Below are 19,691 nucleotides of genomic sequence, written 5' to 3' on the forward strand. Positions count from 1 at the left end.
TTATTTAAAAATTAAACGTAGAAAAACACACAAAGTGAACAAAAGATGAGCGAAACGACAGAGCTACTGCAACAGGCTGCTGCCTAACACAGCGCCATCCTGCTTGTTTTAAATGCCCAGATGAGAAGAAGAAACCCATGCAATGTAATAACCTGTCAGAATAAGATGTTATTTTAAGCAGAAAATGGCTTGAATGTCACGGCATTTTCAGATTTAATGACATTTTACTGCTATTTTAATGACATTTCCCATAAGTCGGCTGACTGTTTACATTATCAGTTGCCATATGAGCTCATTCTCCTGTGATGACAAATACCTTCTCACAACCAGTGTGAATTTCCTCTCGCCAAACCAAGGTTTTTGATGTTTTGTTTCCGCGCGCGATAAAGATCCCCCACCCGACTGGAACGCCCACTCTCCACAACATCTGTGTCTTCAGATGTGCAACCAAAGCAACACCCCTCTGAGCAAAGAGGCCTAGTTTCCTACACTGGCAAACACTTCGAGTGAGACTGGAAACTACCGATAAGCATCAACAGCACAGCAGGTGACCTTGTGGTGTTTTGTTTTTTTTAACGAAGTCCTGTTTTATTTTTCTGTTTTAACTGTATCCTATTTCTGTACACACACACAATAATTTTTCCTCCATAGGCCCCTTCAGGTAATCAAGACAAAACACTCATATACTGACATTAGAGGATCTAAAAGCAGAGATGAGTGGAGAAATTATTTTTATTTATGTTTATCTGCAATTAACAAGTCTCTCAGGTAAAAGAAATGGAGGATCCTCAGATATGTGAGCAAGTGTTAAGTTGCATAAAATGAATTAAACATCCATTACTTGTACATTAAATCAAAGTCCTCCTGGAAAACAAATCTCAAGTGGCAGGTCGAAGCAGGCTGCGTCATGTTTCCCTGCAGGATTTCCCTTTGGGGCACTTTGTTTATGATGATGTGAAGTGTCTGTTTTTTTTTTACCCCCAATGTGACATTTAGTATGATGAACAAAAGGCTAAATTTCAGGCTCATCAGACAGTGGAAGCTTCTTCCAGCTGACTTCACAGCTGCCCACGTGCCCTCTAGCAAACTGCAGCCCAGAGGTCATGTGAGGCTTTCCTCACTGCCATGCTCCCACAAAGCTGCGACTGGCGAGGACTACAGCTGTGTCATAACTCATTTAATGGTACTCCAGGGGATGATTTTTCTTGCTTGTGCTTTTCAATCATCTTTTCTCAGAGTTTTCCTCTGTCTTCAGGCTGTGGGTTTTGTCTCATTGCTGACCCATCCAGTGTTGGAGGATCTCTGTTGAACTAATCAGGTAATTTCTAAAACGCCACACCAGTGATTATTTAAAGGTGTTTCATATTAAAGTGGATGAATACTCATGCAAGCCTGTATTTTCTTGCTGTTAACTAAGATCACTCTGCAGTTATTTACAGATGTTTTTATGTTACCTAACTGCTGATCAGTGGGGAAAAACTTCCAATGATCCAATGTTGAAATATATCAAACCTTGACTGAGGATACTTTTTCTAGGCCCTGTGTGTGTGTGACTGAAGGCAGAAGGTGTCCTGATGAAATTTAAATTTCATTGCCAAAAAAAAAACAAAAAACAAAAAAAGAGCTGCAGGGAGGATTGTGCCTGGACTTCGACTGAGACCTTCACGGCTCCTCTTCACTTCCTGACAACCGAAAGCGTCTGGCGGGCCCACGCGCTCTGTGGGCTATGACTTACTGTCGGAAAGCTTAAAAAAACAGGACTGTCCTTTTCTTCTCCTGCTCTCAGGCCCTGTGACTGAAGGCGGAGCTGATTATTCACGCAGAAATGTTTCAGTTTCTTCAAATAGCCGCCCTCATGATTCAGTCATTGAGCAGGACCTGAACTTACAGAAACAGAGAACCGCGCAGCGCGCCTGCCGCTTCCCGGGGACCGCGCCGTACCGCGCAGCAGCCGCTCAGCACAGAGGACATGCCGCACGAGTCTGGGCTCTTACCCGCACAAACCAGCATGGACTAGCGACAAAAGTATGGCTTCATCAAGGCACAAAACCTCGGTTTTTAATTATTATTGAATGTGTTTTAGATGTTTGGGAGGCGTCTTGGCGTCGCGGTGGCATTTCTTGCCGCCGTGTTGTCTCCGCTGCTGCTGGAATGTACCACAACATGTCAGGTGAGTTTAACACACTATTTATACACATTTAACCTTTAAGCTTGGTTCAATAGTGGCATTAAGTATGGTGGAAATCACTGTAGATATATAGAAAAATGTATTTATTATGTCCAAGACACTGAAATATAGTGAGAAATATATGGTGTTTAAATGCAGTGCTGTTTTGTGAAACATGTCCTAAACGTATGTCTTTCTCTTGTCTTTACTCTAGGTGGGAAATCAAACTGGTAAGTTTCTTCATTAATGAGGTTTCTAATCATATTATAGGCCATAGCATCATTTCAGGGACCACACGTGACAGCCACACGTGTTACTGGCTGTCCTAATCCTCTGCCTGTCTGCACAGGTTACGTTGAGGGACACTGTCCTGTGAAGCTGACCTCAGTCCTGTCCCAGGGGTCTGGGGGGTTTTACTCAGAATGTGTCACCCTCCGCGTTTGGATGAAGGCTGACGGTACGCAGTCAAACCACAGCTGCTGTCGTACATTTCATCCTCTCTAAAGCTGCCACTGTCTCATGTCTGACAAACATGTTGCGCTGCTTTCTTCCAGACTTCAATAAGTCTCCAAGGATTGAAATCCTCCCCCCAATCGAACAGATAATTAGGCCAATCCTGAGGGATAGGAAAACCAAAAAAAAGGTTGTTCTCTTTGCACATGAATATATGTAAAATGTCACCATAGGGCAGAAGTTCACAGTGGTTTGAGAAGGCGGAGGACAATGGCGTTATCTCTCTTTTTTACTCTCTCTTTCTTAGAGTAACAATAAAAGGAAACCGTGTGAAACCAGAGTCAGGTGTGACAGGGGTGTCATGCAGCTGTCGCCACATATCAACACCGGTTTTGCTGTGGTAAGATGACTTTTTCCTGTTTTGGCTTCTAACATACTGGAGTTTTTTTTATGAAGATAACTCTTTATTTTTATCTTTTATTCCTCAGTTGGTTCATGATTGTGTCGAGGCTAAAGCAGAGACTGTTGTTTCTGTGTCCTACAGCACATCGTCTATGAACTGCACTGTCAGTTACACTGTACCAGGTAGCCTGTTTCATGTCGTACCTTTTTCATACGTCCTCCACGATTCTTTCTTCCTCAGAGCACCCTGCGTAGCACAAAGGCAATGTAAGAGTCTGGCGTGATGTATCCTGTCTCAGATGTGTGGCATATTAAAGACAAAAGCTGCATTAAATGTCTTAGACAAGGTGATGGGCCACAGGAACTGCTCCAGTGCTTCTTGATATAGATTACAGAAGAATCTGAACTCTCCATAATCATTCATATGTGCCCATTTAGTACAGCTTAGATCTGCTGACTGTGAAGGCTTTCACATATATTCACATAATCTTCATACTCATCAAAGCATTTTATGGATGAGGGCACAAGTTTCTCTACTCATTCTCCTCAGATGTTCCTTTGATATGCCACCCCTGTATGTTTTGAACTTCATGATGATATCTTGTTTTCATGTTTGACTTAGATCCCGTACCAGACTTTGATCTGTCTGTGAATCTGTCGTCTAAATCCATCGCTGTCGCTGTGGAGCCTGGAGACAAAGTCCACACCAGATGGTGTTACCAAAAAAGTGCGTCGCACTGCATCGGCGGAGAACATTCCCCCCAAATCACTGTAAGAATCAGAGGCACATTTATCTGCATGTATGGTTATTTGTGCAAAAAGTTAAAGAGTGTTTTTTTCTGTATTTGTCCAGATTGATCCGGCGCAGTCTCGATCAGCTCTTCTGAGCATCCCTTACCTGCTGCCCTGTGTCTGCGTGGAGGTACTTTCTCCTCCACGTCTGTTTACAATACAGGCAACGTTATTATTTGGTTCAGTCAGTCTGTTTTTCATGCCTGTACTCATCTTGTCTGCATTGACAGGTTTATTACACCTATACTGATTCCCGTCGACGTAAAAAGTGCCCATTTCAAAACCAAAACCTCACAGGTGAGTGTGATCGGAGTCAGATTGAAAACTGAAACACCTTAGAGGGACCTTTAGTTGTTTTACTGTTATTTATTCTCATGATTCAGAAAAACAATACAGAGGTGTTTGCCTTCATCTGCAGGGCGGTGTCCTTCCAGAGCCAGTTTGAGATCCTGTTACAGTTCATAATCTTATCATAACATTATCCTAGGCTGTCTGGGTCCATTTCTAACTGACAAAACAACTATGGGCTGTGAGTCCAAGTTATTTCAAAATATGGCTAATCTAATGTAGGGTTCTGCAGAGTGGGACATTATCTTATCCTGCAGACAGGCCTGATAAAGTCACCAATCAGTTCTCCTAATGTTCTGATCAGGGGTTTTCAAGGTAGTACAGGAAGCACAGGAAATGAGCAGAAAATGATTGGCAGCACAGTGACAGAAGCCTTAATCGTGAGCATTTTGAATTTGACCCATTTAGCTGTGTTTCCAGCTTTTTTGGGGGGGTGGGGGGGTGTCAAAAAATCTGTAATGTGGCATGCTCTAATGCATCAAAGCTGCACTGGTCACAGTGTTAACGGTGCACCAACAGCTTATAGGCAAACTAGTACACAGACCGTAGTCTCTTTTCCCATTTCTACATTTTCAAATTCACAGGAAAGAGCCGAGCAAAGGTGTTAGATGAGGTCAAACTGCAGTTAATTATAGGCACAGACTCAACCCTGCTCCTGTTTCAGTCAGACAAACTTATCAGCTTTTTAGAGAAATGTATTCTGAGAAAAACATTAGTTTTAAAAATGGTTCATTTTCAACATTCAGTTCACCAGAATTACGCAAAAAGACATAATTACCTCGTGGGATCTAGCCATGCAGATAGACAGTGTTGAGTTTAGGTTTAATGTGTGTCAGAGTTTTAATGTGCACATGTGAAGTGGCCCTTACAGCACTTAAAACGCTATTTGAAAAACCCAGCGATAACTTCATTTCAGCATTGCACACCTTTTTTGCTATTGGGGTTTTCAAATGTAATTATTTATTCCTGTAAGCAGTGCAAATTCAAAGGAACACACACACGTGAATTTCCCCGGCATGAGATAAATAAAGTCTCATCTTATCTCAAATAACCTTTTTTGTTTTCTTGCCAAGACTTGGATAAGAAGCTTGATATCGACCTCATATCTGTAAATATAAGGCTACGGCGTGCAGTCGATAAAGTTAGCTTAGCACAAAAACTGGAGACGGGGGAGACAGCTGGGGTGGCTCTGTCCAAAGGTAACAACATCCACCTACTCACTGATGCTTCATATGCTACTTGTTTAATCTGAACAAAAACTGAAGAGTAAAAATTACACCCTATGGTTTTACAGCGGTTTGTGGGCTGAAACTGTTTCTTATCTGGGAGCTGTGACTTCCTGGAGTCTTTTCACTGCGAGGTTGCCAGGCCACCAGCGTAAAGCTGCCACACAGTTAACTGTTAAGCCCGTTTTCCAGTTTTTAATCACCTGGCTGAAGCTTCATATTTAATGAGCAGATATGGGGGATTCTTATCTAACTTGTGAAAATGTGAATAAGTGTATTTCTCAAGTTGTCAAGTTATGCCTTTAATTCCACTCTCCTTGGTTGTCCTGGGAAGGCGGGTGAAGTTTCAGAGACAAATATCACAAACATTTGTCTAAAACCATCTACTGTGTACTATTATATATGTTTGTAAATGAAATCAACCACATCCCTGGATAAACCAGTCACGTAGAGTGTTGTAAATATCTGTGTCCTTGTTGCCTCTCCAGATGTCAGGGATGTTTGGCTCGCCTCCAAAGTCACGTTATTCGAGTCCAGTTTCACATGGAAATCAGAGTGTCCAGCCAGTGACCTGAAGATCTCTGCCTCCCTCTGCTGGATGCAGCACCAACACCTCTGCACACCTGTGCTCAACTCCACGCTGGAGGAGAAGGACGGTGAACAGCACTTGGTGAGTTTGGCAGAACTGTTGGTGGTCTTGATGATAGATTCCTAGAAATGAGGAAAGCTCTCTCAAACACCCATCATGTCTCCTCAACAGATATATAGCACAACTGCAGTGGACAGACACCCTCAGATGTGTGTGCGGGTGAGAATTTGCCAAATGTGTTTGCATTGAAGTACATCTTATTTTTTTGGTCGCACATTTACATGTTTGTGTTTGATCTTTGCAGTTTTCTTTACAAGGCAGCCATCATATCACTTGCCCATTCCAGGATGGTGAGTCAAACGGGGTGAAAAAAAGAGTTTATTTTGCTCATAGAAGTCTCAGTTTGACACCCTCTCTCCTTGTCCCTCACAGATATGTCCTCATGGGAGGTGAACATCGGACCGGGCAGACAGAGCTTGTCTTTGTTTCTCACCTCTTTTGTTCCAGCAGAGTTCTCAGCTCAGCTCTGTGTTCTTAATGAGAGGGAATGTGCTCTCATGGGGGATGTCCACTCCTCAAAAATGGTATGCATACGCATGTGTTTGTCAAAGAAAGGGCTTAAGGGAGAGGAAAAATGGTAATTTAATGTTAATGTGAGTAAGTACGTGACTCTTATTCATTTTACAGGATGGAAACACAACGGAGATGAGGATGAATGTCCCTCTTCGCTTTCTCGCTGAGAAGCCGTGTGTGCAGGTAAGGTACAGCACATGCCATAACTCTAAAAAAAAAGGTGTTCCTGTTACCTTTTCTCTCCTCTCACTCTTCCTCTTCTTCTGCTGTTCTGCAGGTGTGGCAGTCAGATCCTCCTCTTCGTGGTGCAAGAATTCTGTGCCCAGACTGTGAGTGTCCTCAAGAGACACACACAAGCCCAAGTGTGCCAACACATGCAGTTCTGTGTATCAGTTTATGCATGAATGCATGCACGCACACACAACTCCCACAAAGCAAACAGGCCTTTTCTGTGTTTTTACAGACACGCACAGCAGATGTGGCTTATATGCTGCGGCAGCTTTGATATTTGTGATTATCGCTACGTTATTGGGAATTGTCATCCACCGTCTTGCCAAGACTGGAGCTGCAGGTTAGTTCAGCTGCCTCATTAAATATCAGTTCAAGGTTCATTCCATTTGAGTAATTGTTTTTCTTGTCTTTGGTTGCATGTCTCCATCTTCAGCTTTCAATCATATTAATTCCACTATTGCTTCAGTTTATTTGTTTGATTGGTATTAGCGTGATGGTAAGTGCGCTAAGTTTACAATCCTCAAAAGAACAATTGAAAGTCAGCCAAAAAACAATAAATAATGTCTTTTTATTCATCTCCTCTGTCTTTTCCCATATCTCTAGGTTGGCTCTCTATCCAGAAGCCGGTGTTGCTGGTGTGCTCATCAGAGCAGTCAGCCCACGTCTCTGCTGTGTGTGCATTAGCCTCAATCCTGCAGGGGGAGCTAAGTGCCACAGTTCACATGGCTTTGTGGGCCATGAACTCACAAGCGCAGGCCGGAGCTGGTTGTGGAGTGGCAGATCTGGGTCCACTTCCCTGGCTGTACGGGCAGTGGGAAGCTATGCGCAAAGCACAAGGAACAGTGCTGATTGTTTGGAGTCCTGAAGCCAAGATGTCCTATGAGAAGTGGAGGGAGGAGAGAGCAAGTACGGATAAGAACGAGAGAAAAAAAGAAGATTACAGCAACGCCGAGGTGAGACATGAGAAAATAAGAGTAGAGGTGGAAGAGGACTTGAAACTAAATGGAAAAAGACTGGGAATATGCAAAAAGGAGAAAAAAGTGGGGAAAAAAGATTGTGTTAAATTATGTGATGGTAAAGACTGGTGCCCCCAGAGTGAACCCTCTACAGTGATGGCACCAGTGTTTACAGCTGCCCTGGCCTGCCTGGAGGGGGCGCTCCAGGGGGGCAAAGGTCAAGGAGTTGTCCTTGTCTACTTCCAGGGCCTCTGCCACAGCAGGGACATCCCAAAGGCCTTCAGGGGTGTCCCTCGGTACTGCTTACCGCAGGATTTCAGGGGTTTAATACAAGAGCTGGGAGGGATGAGAAGACAAACGAAAACTGGTCAGTTCAGCTGGCACTGCTGGCCCAGACTCCTGTCTAAAGTGCTGTCAATATGGCTGGCACGGCAGCTAACCCAAAGACTACAAACACTGCTGCCTCAGATGCAAGGAAAGAAAATGCAAGGGCAGAGTGTCACATCATCGCTGAAAATGATGTCAGATCAGACACAGAGCAGGCTCAAGTTGCCGCTGGCAGCCAACACGGCGAGGCCAGGAACTGCGCAAGAGCACGAGCCTCTCCGCGGGTCACCACGGACAGCAGAGGAGCTTTAATCTCAGGTTTCACGTGTCTGATGGGGGCAGACTTTTGTTCTGGAAACACGATATGTACAAGAGACACAGGAGCTGGTGTTCCATTGTGAGACCTCAGTGCCAATCACAAAATATATTCATTAATGTGACGCCATCATGTCAAAAATGCCACGAGTGTTGTATATTAAGAAGAGAAATACGTCCTGCCTCCTGCGTTTATGCTGCTTTAGTGACTGAAGCCATAGTGGACACCTGTCTTATCTCTGTACATCTGATAACCACTATGGAAATCTGGTTGCAAATTATACCTCACTTTCTTCATGAATGCATTTAATGTTTGACAGTGTTGTGTGCACAGGTGACAAACTGTATGGCTGCTGTTTACAGGAACTTTCAAATTTGCATAGGACTTTCTGAACACAGAATTTCAGGTGAAAAGAGGAAATTGCTTGTTTTACTATTTGGCAGTTAATTCAAGTGATCAGGCGTTTTTGCATATTTTACAACCTTGATTCCATAAATGTTGGGACACTGTAAAATCTGTATTAAATAGAATTCAATCATTTGCAAACTGTTTTTACTCACAATGGTTTTACAAAGTGTTCCTGAGCCCATGTAGTAATATCCTTTGCAAAGTTGTGTGTTAACAAAGTGGTGAACTTCGCTCCATCCTTGCTTGTGAACGACTGAGCCCTTCCAGGATGCTCCTTCCATACTCAATCATGATCCTATCACCTGTTACCAATGAACCTGTTTACCTGTGGAATGATCCAAACAGGTGTTTTTGGAGCATTCCACATCTTTCCCAGTCTGTTGTTGCTCATGCCCCAACTGGTTTGAAACATGTTGCTGGCTCATATTCGGAATAAGCAGATATTTACAAAAATCAATGAAGCCAATGAGGTAAAACATTAAATATATTGTCTTTGTGCTGTTTTCAATTGAGTGTATGTTGAAAAGGAATAGCAATTTGACACATTCTTTTTGTTTTATGTTGTACACAAAGTCCCAACTTTTTTTGGAATCAGGATTGTTCTACATATAGACTGTGTTTGTCTGCAGCCCTGTTATTAAATATTTGCGCATGTACTACCTCTTTTTTTTCTATTTGTTTTTTTTTTTTGCCTCAAGTGTATTACAGTTTTATATTCAGTAAACGTTAATTGCCCCTTGACAGAATATTTGTTCAGTCACCTAACTGTCTTTGTAATTTGTTTATCTTCCTTCAACAAACTGTTGAGATATTATCCTACCACTATTGGCATTATAAAATCTTGAATAGAAAATAATAAAGAATGCTTTGGATAAAAAGATTGGACTCTATTTGACAGCTTCATGGGTTTTCTAAAACCTGTTTATTCAAATGAGCTCAACAGAACTCACACATTATCACAGCATAGACTCCAGTTTTCTGAGCACCAGACCTGCTTGACAGGATTAATAAGGAAGTAATTTACAGTAAATTAATCCCCCCCTAACCCCCCTTTTTATTCTGCAATACAGTATCAATTGATTTTAATTGCAAATGAAGAGTCGATCCCCTCAAAGATCACTGTCTGTGGGTCAATTTAGTCACATAGCAATAGCTTTATGCCTCAACATAAAGAGGTAAACCACAGAGTTTGAGAGTCTTTTCATGGGGTAAATGGCCATCATTTAACATCTGCAGTGAATTTGCATTTTTCTGTCTGCACACTAACCGGATCTGAGGACCACAGTTAGCACAGGTGTTAGGGCTCTGTAATGTACAGCAGATAAGCAAGAATACAAGTTAAATTATTGACAGTAGCCTGATAGAATCACTCGGACAGAGGTTAATGGTTAAACTGTAGCACTCCAACTGAAAGCATTCAAATGACAGCCTCTGTTGTAATTGCAACTTGGTGTAAAGAGGTGTAAGAGTTAATGAGGCAATCTTGTAAACAAATGCATGCAAGTTCAATTCCTGCAACAGCCAATAATATGTTAACTGACAGCTATGTGGAGACAATAAAATAATGTACCAGAATCAATAAAAGGATTTATTTTTTAAAAGATATGTTTTGAGAAGTGATTTAAAAGATATCACTGATTCCTCAGCTCCTCGGACAGGGAGTCTAAAAGCTGAGGGTCCTTGGCTGCAAAAGCCTGGTCACCTTTGGTCTTGAGCCAGGACTCAGGAACAGCCAGCAGAGCCCTGGCCCAGGATCTGAGGCTGCACCCTGGCTCACAGCGAGCAGCAATTCAGCAGTGCATCAGGGAGCTAAACAATGAAATGCTTTAAAGGTGATTAGTAAAATCTCACAATCAATTTTAAAACTGACAGAGAGGGCGAAACTAACCAAACAACCATTGTGTTTTGTACTAACTGAACATGTGAGATGCCTTTTTGGCTCAACTCTGAATACAACAAATTAGAATAATCTGAATGAAACAAAGGCATGGATGACCTTTTCAAGATCATCCTGCGAGAGAAAATCTTTGACACATTTCTTAATTGATAGAAACATTTGTTTTCAATAGAAAACTCACTGTCAAATATCATACCCTGGTGTCTGGCTGAAGGTGTGAAATTTTATTTCTGAAAGGCTGGGTAAAGGATGATTAATCATGCCTTCTTCACTGTTTTACATGGGACATAGATCTGTGTCAATGTGTACAATGTGTACAATGGTACTGGATTTTGAGATTGTTTGTGCCTCAGCATGCTTATACAGAACAACAAGGGGCCAAGGATAGAGCCTTGGGCAACACCACAGTCCAGAGGGGCCACTGAAGAGGAGGCAGCCACCGAGAAGGTCCTGTTTGATATATAGGATTTAAACCATTGAAGATTAGTGTCCCTGATGCCCACCCACTTCACTTTTCAAGGCAATTCAACAGGATAGAGTGATCCAAAGTGCCAAATGCAAAGCTCAAATCCAGATGAATTAAAATCAGCTGTAAGTAAAAGGTCATTACTTTGATGAGGGCAGATTTGTTGCTATGATGTGTAGAGAAACCCACTTGAAATTTGTCCAAAAAAAAAAAAAAGTTTCTTGAAAACGTTTGATGAAAATGATTTAGAAAGGGGTCTAAAAATTTATAAATCTATGTGGTCAAGGCTTGGTGCACTATGGTGTGCCGGAGACAGGAGAGAACACAGCCAAGGTACAGAGAGCTATTAACTGTCATTAAAAGAGTATTAAAAACCTCTTTTGGAAATATGGCGGGGGGGGGGGGGGGGGGGGGCAGTGTGGAGAAGGAGGGTCACCAGTGGCATGACCAATGCATCAAACCCCCACTTCCTCAATGTACAAAGCCCTTAATGGCCATAAAAAACATTGGTGCTTTGATGGTCCAGTGAGCTGACATGAGACCTTGAAACTATTTGACCTTGTCTGACCAGCTTATTATTGCATTTCACCTTAGAACAAATCATGCATGCTGCCAAACAGGCCTGCCTTTGCCTGTTCATCATCGCAGGTTAGTTCATATTAATTTTAAGATCCAAATTCCATTAAATGATTCACTAACTAGTGGTCTTCGACCTTTTTCTGCTACTCCGTGTGTGTCCTTCATTTTTCCAATACAAATAATGTTAATTCGACACAGTCTCACCAAGCTTTTCCTTCCCACCTGAGCAGGTGTGGCGCTGCAACACGCCCATCTCCTCTGTCAATCCCTGGAGAGGGCGTGTGGGACAAAGCGACAGGAGCGTCGCAACAGGTGGACACAGCTCCTGGTTTTCTCCGAGGAAATATCGCTGCCATGCTGCTCTGCGGGTAGCGGGCTACGGCTCTTTGTGTTTCGGATGAGGGGAGTCTAGCCGCGGAGCAGGAAACGTGCGCCCTGTGCCAGGCGCAGTGGCGCGCTCCGAGACATGGCTCCTAAGCTCCTGCGGGTGCCACGTGTTTCTCTACTGCTGTCACTGCTGCGCTTCTGGCCGTTCATGTCCGCTAGAGCGCTGGAGATGGTCGACCAGCACGCACCTGAACTGATCTGTAGCGAGGTAACAAGACAATCCTCTGGTTTCTTAAGAAGCGCTATCATAGGACTACCATGTGGCTGTTTTGTGTACTTACATGTCCTCTTCTAAATTGAGCGTGTTCCATCTTTCTGTATTGTTGTCTGTGAAATCTAACCAATTTACTACATGCAGAATAAAAAACATGGTGTGTACAGGCTTCATTTTTGGGGAGAATTAGGAGACACAAGAGAAAGGGAGAGAGTTAGAGTTTAATGGCCATTATTTATTTACTGGCGTGCCTGAGCATGACACCTTACTCCACTGCTCCGTCTTCAAGGAAGGCTGTCGTGACTTGAATTTTCTTAGGAATCTTGTTTCAGAGATGTTGATCAAGCAGAAGGGGAGAATCATGTGGTAGCACATATGACAAAACTTTAGATGAATCATTACTGAGGACTATGAAACTATGTTTATTCTGTTATTTTGCTCACTGTGTTGACTCAGTTTGGTCTTAGTAGAGGCTGTAGTTTATGCCCTTTTTCCTGAGAGGTGTTGCTAATATCCAGTCTACCCTCAGAAACACCTTTCTGTGTAACATGTGAGTGTTATGATTATGTCATTGTTTTAAGAAATGTGTAGTGATGTCCAAAATCAATGTCACTCGTATAGTTGTAAATGCGTATCTTTTTACTGAAATATTCCACTATACTAAATGCTGTTTTTTCCATACATAATTACAAAAATAGGCAAAAGGATAGATTCGTCTGTTACTCCCAACAAACAGTATAGAGGAAAATAATACATCATAAAAGATTTTCTACAGGCAAAGAGTTACCACATCCCTATCATACTAATGTGTAAATTCCATTATGATCATACATTTTCTTCTAATTATTATCCCCTGCAGCTCCTCTCTGCATCTGCTTTGCACTCACGTCTTTGACTGAAATGCTATTTTAAAGAACTAATTCAAAACCTGCATAATGAGCTATTTTGCTTTGAATAATTAGGACTTCTGTGTGTGAGAATGCTGCTTTTGAATACCTCTCTCTCCACCTCTGATGCTCCAGAGGTGTCTTTCGCTGTAAGTGAGTGGAATTATTGAACATTCACTTCTCATCCACAACTTTTCTTCCATCAGGGTTTGACTGACTGCCACGTGAGCGCAGGTAGCAACACAATCAACACAAGGTCATCTCATATTATGGCAATATGCTCACACAAGAGTCGCCCTGCAGTTTGTCTGAAGCAGAAACGCTCTCCTCTTTCCGCAGCCTCTCTGTACACTGCTGCCCTGCCCGATCCGGATGATACCATGAATGCTACTCATGTGCAGCTTAAAGCGATTCTGTGCTGCTCAGCCACACAAGACTGTGAACCTTGCCTGCAAATCATCATCATAGTTCATGGTTTGTCATAAATCTTGTCTTTGATGGTGCCCATGTTGTTATCATTGGTTGTTCCATTCTTATCAAACTGGTTCAACTTGTCAATCAACCAGCAAAACACTGTGTTCTCCACTGCAGTATTTACTGACTGCAACTGTGTTGTGCTTGTTGTTACAGAAGTGGATAATGCAAAGCAGGTTCCTGAGGAATCTGGTGACCATAATGATGAAGAGGAGTTTGGTATAAATCAAATGGCAGAGGGAAGTGTTCACTTTGTGCATCCTGAGCCAAGAGGTACAGACTCATAAGCTCAACCCAAAACATGCACAAAGTCACACACATCAAGTTACATAGTTCACTCTTCTTCTCTGCTCTCTGTGTTACAGCTTTGGTGAAAGTGTGTATCAGCTCCCCCGGCTCCAATGAATTTTGCAAGACGCTCCAGTTTAAACCAAAGTACTCCGGTTTAGACCAAGCCTCTCAACAGCTTACACATCAGGTAGCTAATATTGGGCAGGTGTGAAGGAATTACCTCATGTAGTTGTCATTCCTGTTGTTGGTTGATTAATTAACTTGTCTCCAGTGGTGGAAAGTAACTTATTAGATTGACAGACAGATTAAGAGTTTGCATAACAAACATATGATAAGATATGATAAGATCATAGAATACAGCACATTGTTAAGAATAAACAACTGATTCCCAGCAATCCATCGTATGACCTCTTACAAAAAAGTTGACAGTTTCACCAAAGAAACGTGCCGTCCCTAAAGTTCTCTGGTGGTTTGATTTAAATAACTGCTTGGGGGTAAAAAAGATGAAATTATGCATTATTTCACAAAAAAAAAAAAACACTCGTCCTCACTTGTTAATCCTCTCACGACCCCCACCTTTGCTCATTTTTCACTAAGTGATTTAAATACTTTACAATATGCATATATTTCCTGCAAATTCAGCTGCTGCTGACAGAAAAAGTGACGTTCGGCCTTCCTGTTGTGGTCCACGTTGACGCACATTCAAATGGAGCACACCACATTCAAAACATCACAGTCCCATCTTTAGAAGAAGGTGAGCTTAAGTGCTGTAATGTAAGAAAAGACACGCTGAACCGCCATGAACGTCACTTAACCTGCACTCGTCCCTCTTTCTTTCAGTTTGCTCCATGAACCTTGAGGGCACTGTCAAGGAATGCGATGGTAAGAGATGCTGTAAAACTGCCAGGTGTTCTCTGCTTCCACATGTTTATCTAGATTAGTGTGTTCTGTGTACATGCTGATGGGCACGCAGTTAGAACTTACGATTGATGCATCTCTGTCTCAGCCCCAAGACTCCGAGCAGTGACTGATCACAAGAGAAACGTGGTCCTCCTCCAGCTGGAAGACACTGATGCCAGGCAAGATGAAATCATGTGCCAGATGGTTTGGAATGAAATGCCTGGAGAGGTGCTTGCATGGGTCAGTCAGTATTACACTATTCATAATAATCCACTCTGTCAGTCAACACGTCAGTATTGTCTGTGTTTATTTTTTTCAACTTCTTTCTTTTTAATGCTTTTGCAGCCCAAAGGCAAGAGAGAAATGGTCATTTCATCAAACTTCGTAGCACCATGCCTGTGCTTCCAGGTAGCTAGCTGACATTTTAACTGTAATTGACAAGAAAAAAGAAGCTACAAACATTTATGAAACATATAAAATTTAAAGATTTTTGTTTGCAGGTTTGGTGGAAGGGAAAGCCGCTCCGAAAAGAATCCTGCCCTTTCAAAAACCAGCAAGGTAAAAGAAGGTATGCCAAGTTCAGCCAGAGAGCAAGACACATTTGCAATGATTTCTCAACATAGCACTGTTTATTTTTTCAGATGCACTGGAAAAAATGCAGCACAATGTGTCAGTGTCCCTGGCCGAGTGTCAGATGAGAGAGGGGGGCACAGGTCTGAGCTGGAATGTGACTGCTCCCTGCAGACTGGAGGCAGAGGTGTGGCTCTGTAAGAAAGACCTGGCTGGAGGCCAGTGTGAAGAGGTGACGGGCTCCAGACAGAGACTCCACAGCCATGCAAACGCTGGCTGGAGTGCAACACGCAGTGGACACTGGGTAACAGCATCGAGAGAGACTTTGCTTTCTTAGCAAGCTGTCAGAGTACTGGAAAGTGCAGTGTGTTTCAGAGTTTTCTGCAGTTTATCTGACAGCTATAGATTAAACTGCCCAACAGAATATAATGAGCTAAGTTTAGCTCCAAGTCCACAAGAAAGAACGTTACAACATGCTGTTTACATGTGAATGCATCAGTAGTAATACTGCAATAATATAATATGCGAGAATATAATTATCCATCCATCCATTTTCTATACTGACTATCCCTTTCGGGGTTGCGGGGGGGCTGGAGCCTATCCCAGCTGTCAACGGGCAAGAGGCGGGGTACACAATGGACCGGTCGGCAGTCGATCGCAGGGCAACATATACACAAACAACCATTCACACTCACACCTAGGGGCAATTTTAGAGTCACCAATTAACCTAATGAGCATGTTTGGTCATGTTTTGGTCTGTGGGAGATAGCCGGAGTGCCCGGAGAGAACCCACGTATGCACAGGAAGAACATGCAAACTTCACAAAGAAAGCCCCCGCCCGGGGATCGAACCAGCAACCTTCTTGCTGTGAGGCACACGTACTACCTGCTGCCCCACCATGCCGCCCAATATAATTATTATGCTCTTAATATAATATGTTTCTCCTACTTTTACTTCTGATACTTTTGGTGCATTTTTGCTGTCTTTCTTGTAATTCCATTCATTTCTCTGTGCTGTGAAAATGCATTATGCTCTCATGCATATGTGAGGGTGAACTTACGAAAAGCATTACTGTCATAAACGGCAATGTTTTTCTTAATTTACGTTTCAGAAAACAGGAGAGTTCAACGTGTCATCACATCCTCTGCTATGTGTTCAGGTGATTTCTGTCTTTGTCCTGACATATTGAAAACAATCTTTAATAGTAAATATAAACTTTGACACATTAAATATAACCCTTTCACTCATTTTTTTTTAGATAAAGATACATGGGGTGGAGCCATACTTGGAGCCCCATTGTCCATTTGCAAGTAAGACTATTAATTATTGTCTAGATCCAGATTAAGCATGTTCAATGTTTAACTCTTATCAACTAAAACCAGCTACGTTTTTTCATTAGAATGTGGCAGGTAAGCAATTCACTGTACACATCTTTAGCAGTATCTGTGAAACCTCTTTAGCATGCTTTTCAAGGATTTACTTAATGATTAATTTGTTTTCCAGCATCTCGATGGAGATGGAGCCTGCCACTCCTCATCGGATTACTACTAATGTGCTTGGCAATACTGGGAGCCTGTTTCATACAAGGTGTCCTAAAAGGTCAGTTTTCAATTTGTATCTCATTAAATATTAATGGAGTGTTACCAAAAATACCTCAATGTGTGCTGCCGTTTTCCTTTCAGGCTACATGTGGAGATGGTTGAAAGAGGATGATGTTAAAGGTATGAGAGATTTTCCACATCCCATCTCTACTGTTAACATTACATTTACATACTTTTATCCACACATTTGTAGAGATGAATAAATATTCATGTTCTTGTGATTCAGTTTTTATTTGTGTGTATCACTCTGTCTTCCTAAATTCTCCTCTATATTCTGTATATTTAGCTACTCTACTTTTAGCTGCTAATGTGGCTTATTCTTCTGTGCAGGTATCCAAAAAAATCTCCTCCTCCCTCATAGTTTGAATATACTTAAATAGTTATACATTTTGGGAAATAGCGGAGGCTCCACCTCTAGTGGAGAGTTTGATGGCCGATACAACTCTCACATCTGTTAGCTTAGCACAAACACACAAACGGGAACTGCTAGCTGAGCTTTATCCAGTTGTAACAAAATCTGCCTCAGCCAAGAAAATGTCTCGCACATAACCCTGTGAAGTGGCAAATTGTCCTTTTTACACTTTGTATTTACATGGATTAAACAAACAAGATACAGTGTGTAAGTTAATGAGCTGCAGTAGATTCTGTCACCATTGGACAGGGCCAAGCTAGCTGTTTCCCCTTGTTTCTGGGTTTTGTGCTGAGCTAAGTCTCCTGGCTGTAGCTTTGTATTTAACAGATATGAGCATTGTATCAGTCTTCTCATTTAATTCTCTTCCAGAAAGCCAACAACCTCGACATGTTCCTTTAAACTTTCTAAAATGTTTTAATCTTCCTGTTTTTCAGGTGCTGTGGGTGGGGGTCATGTGGTGTTGCTGTACCCACCTGATGATGACCAGGCTTTGCCAGAGCTGATGAATCACCTGGGCTCATCCCTCCAAGCCCTGGGCTTCAGTGTGTCTCTAGACCTGTGGAGCCAGGCCGAGCTCAGCGTCTTAGGCCCCGTGCCTTGGCTCCACTCAAGACTGAACAGACTGCAAAGGCAGCGGGGCAAAGTGGTGCTGGTCCTGACCCAGGCTGCCTGGATAAGGGCTGAAGAATGGGGGGTTCGAAGCTGGGAGAGGAGCACCGCGAGGGAGAGGAACAGAGACATGGAGGAGGATGAGGCAGGAAGAGGCTATGGCGCTTCTTCTTCCTGTGTTTTCACTGCTTCATTGAGCTGTATTCTAGCAGACTATTTGCAGGGCCGCGCTGGTGAGCGGTTTATGTTGGTGCAGTTTGAATCACTTCCTCCTCAGCCTCCTGGTGGTTTCCGGCCGCTGCCAGAGCTGTTCCGCGGCCTTCATGTCTACAGCCTTCCCTCCCAGAGTCTGGGTTTTCTGACTGAACTTGCTGGGGCTCGACAAATGGCTACTGCCTCAGCCAGACGGAAAAGGGCAGGTGGGCTCAGGATGGCATCCCGGGCTCTGGCACAAAGACTGTCGGGGTTCACAGCAGGCACTACTGTACTGAGCCTTGCAGTGTCCCAGAGTTGTGTTGGGGTTGGACTTGAAGACTCTGGGGAGACGGTGCCGTTGCAGCCTTGTCTTGTTACGCCTTCATCCAGCCCTGACACAAGCCCCAAAGTCAGTGAAATGGAATGGGTCTGATGACACAAGACCAAACTTCAGTTTTGGGACAAGCAGTCAGTAATGAATTGAGATGTTCAGATAAACCAGTTTGCAGCTTTTATATTTGCTGGTCTAAACTTCTGCTGTCTAGTGGCTGTTGAAAAGGGGGTGAAGTGTTTTGTGTTTCTGGCAACAAAAACCTCTTGAGTTTCTGCTGCGCCAGATAAATGAAACACACAACCCCAAAAATTCACTACTTCTGAAGGTAAATTCAAGATTTAATGCACAGTTTGATCACAAAGTGGTCTGTGGTGAATATATTTCTATATTATATTAACAGCATACCTTAGTAGGATACCAAACCAAGAATTTCAATGAAGCAATTGTTTTCGTCCTTACTGCATAATTTATTTAAGCAGCTTCCAGTTTTAAACCAAGCCATTGTGTGTGTTTTGACATATTTACTACAGTTTCATACTCTGCATGCACATGTATTCCATGTGACCGCCCTAAGTGACATAAAGAAAAACATAAGAACCTCTTTGTGCAGGCATGGTGAGTTTGTTTTATACTGTGTTTTGTGTTTACAGTTGTTTACAGTTGGATTGAATAAAAAAATCTGTCTGAATCATGTAGTCAAATGCTCTTCTGACTGCAAACCAGTGTTAGTTCTTTTTTTATTACAAACATGATGAGGAACATTGTAGCGGAACGTCCTCACATTTAACATGTAGAAAAACATTTCAGATGAAATTAACTTCTGTGATCCTAACATCCATAAATTGTGGTATTACCCAGCAACAGCAGGTAAAACAAACAAACAAAAATTATTAATGATGCAAAAATACTTGTTTTTTTTTTATGAGGGAACCCACTACATCCTGCTAGGTGTTCATAAATAAAGGTTAATGTGAACATATTGTGTATTGTTGTATATTGTATTATTGTTTTCAGTAATTACAGATATCTTGAAGTCTCTAATTGCCTACATATGTCATATATGTATTAGTAATACATCTAAACTGTA

The 19,691-nt window shown here is 42.4% G+C and overlaps 2 protein-coding genes across 2 annotated transcripts; both read left to right on the plus strand.

Moving 5' to 3' along the window:
* The first annotated feature begins 1,772 nt into the window (after positions 1 to 1,772).
* LOC139335216 (interleukin-17 receptor E) lies at positions 1,773 to 8,772 on the plus strand. The gene is given in 17 exon segments (XM_070968721.1): positions 1,773 to 2,170; positions 2,382 to 2,397; positions 2,517 to 2,624; positions 2,722 to 2,810; positions 2,928 to 3,020; positions 3,109 to 3,205; positions 3,645 to 3,793; positions 3,876 to 3,944; positions 4,045 to 4,111; positions 5,877 to 6,058; positions 6,149 to 6,196; positions 6,282 to 6,327; positions 6,410 to 6,561; positions 6,665 to 6,733; positions 6,828 to 6,879; positions 7,014 to 7,121; positions 7,385 to 8,772. Coding segments are annotated over 17 exon segments (2,445 nt in total). The 5' UTR covers positions 1,773 to 2,083; the 3' UTR covers positions 8,398 to 8,772.
* A 3,389-nt stretch (positions 8,773 to 12,161) lies between these two features.
* Positions 12,162 to 19,187, plus strand: LOC139335432 (interleukin-17 receptor C). Its single transcript, XM_070969033.1, has 16 exons — positions 12,162 to 12,325; positions 13,425 to 13,452; positions 13,558 to 13,692; positions 13,849 to 13,965; positions 14,058 to 14,170; positions 14,626 to 14,737; positions 14,824 to 14,865; positions 14,990 to 15,123; positions 15,229 to 15,291; positions 15,384 to 15,441; positions 15,525 to 15,757; positions 16,565 to 16,612; positions 16,712 to 16,763; positions 16,957 to 17,052; positions 17,136 to 17,174; positions 17,901 to 19,187. Exons 1-16 carry the CDS (start codon positions 12,197 to 12,199, stop codon positions 18,701 to 18,703), a joined length of 2,202 nt encoding a protein of 733 aa, XP_070825134.1. The 5' UTR covers positions 12,162 to 12,196; the 3' UTR covers positions 18,704 to 19,187.
* The last annotated feature ends 504 nt before the right edge of the window (positions 19,188 to 19,691 follow it).

Source organism: Chaetodon trifascialis, chromosome 8, assembly GCF_039877785.1.
Source record: "Chaetodon trifascialis isolate fChaTrf1 chromosome 8, fChaTrf1.hap1, whole genome shotgun sequence".
NCBI classification, from domain to species: Eukaryota; Metazoa; Chordata; class Actinopteri; order Chaetodontiformes; family Chaetodontidae; genus Chaetodon; species Chaetodon trifascialis.

Bases quoted from the DNA above. Each gene is read 5' to 3' on its own strand.
- LOC139335432 (XM_070969033.1), top strand. From the start codon at position 12,197: ATGGCTCCTAAGCTCCTGCGGGTGCCACGTGTTTCTCTACTGCTGTCA. The intron at 13,966-14,057 runs GTACAGACTCAT...TCTGTGTTACAG, and splicing joins TGTGCATCCTGAGCCAAGAG to CTTTGGTGAAAGTGTGTATC. The intron at 14,738-14,823 runs GTGAGCTTAAGT...TCTTTCTTTCAG, and splicing joins AGTCCCATCTTTAGAAGAAG to TTTGCTCCATGAACCTTGAG.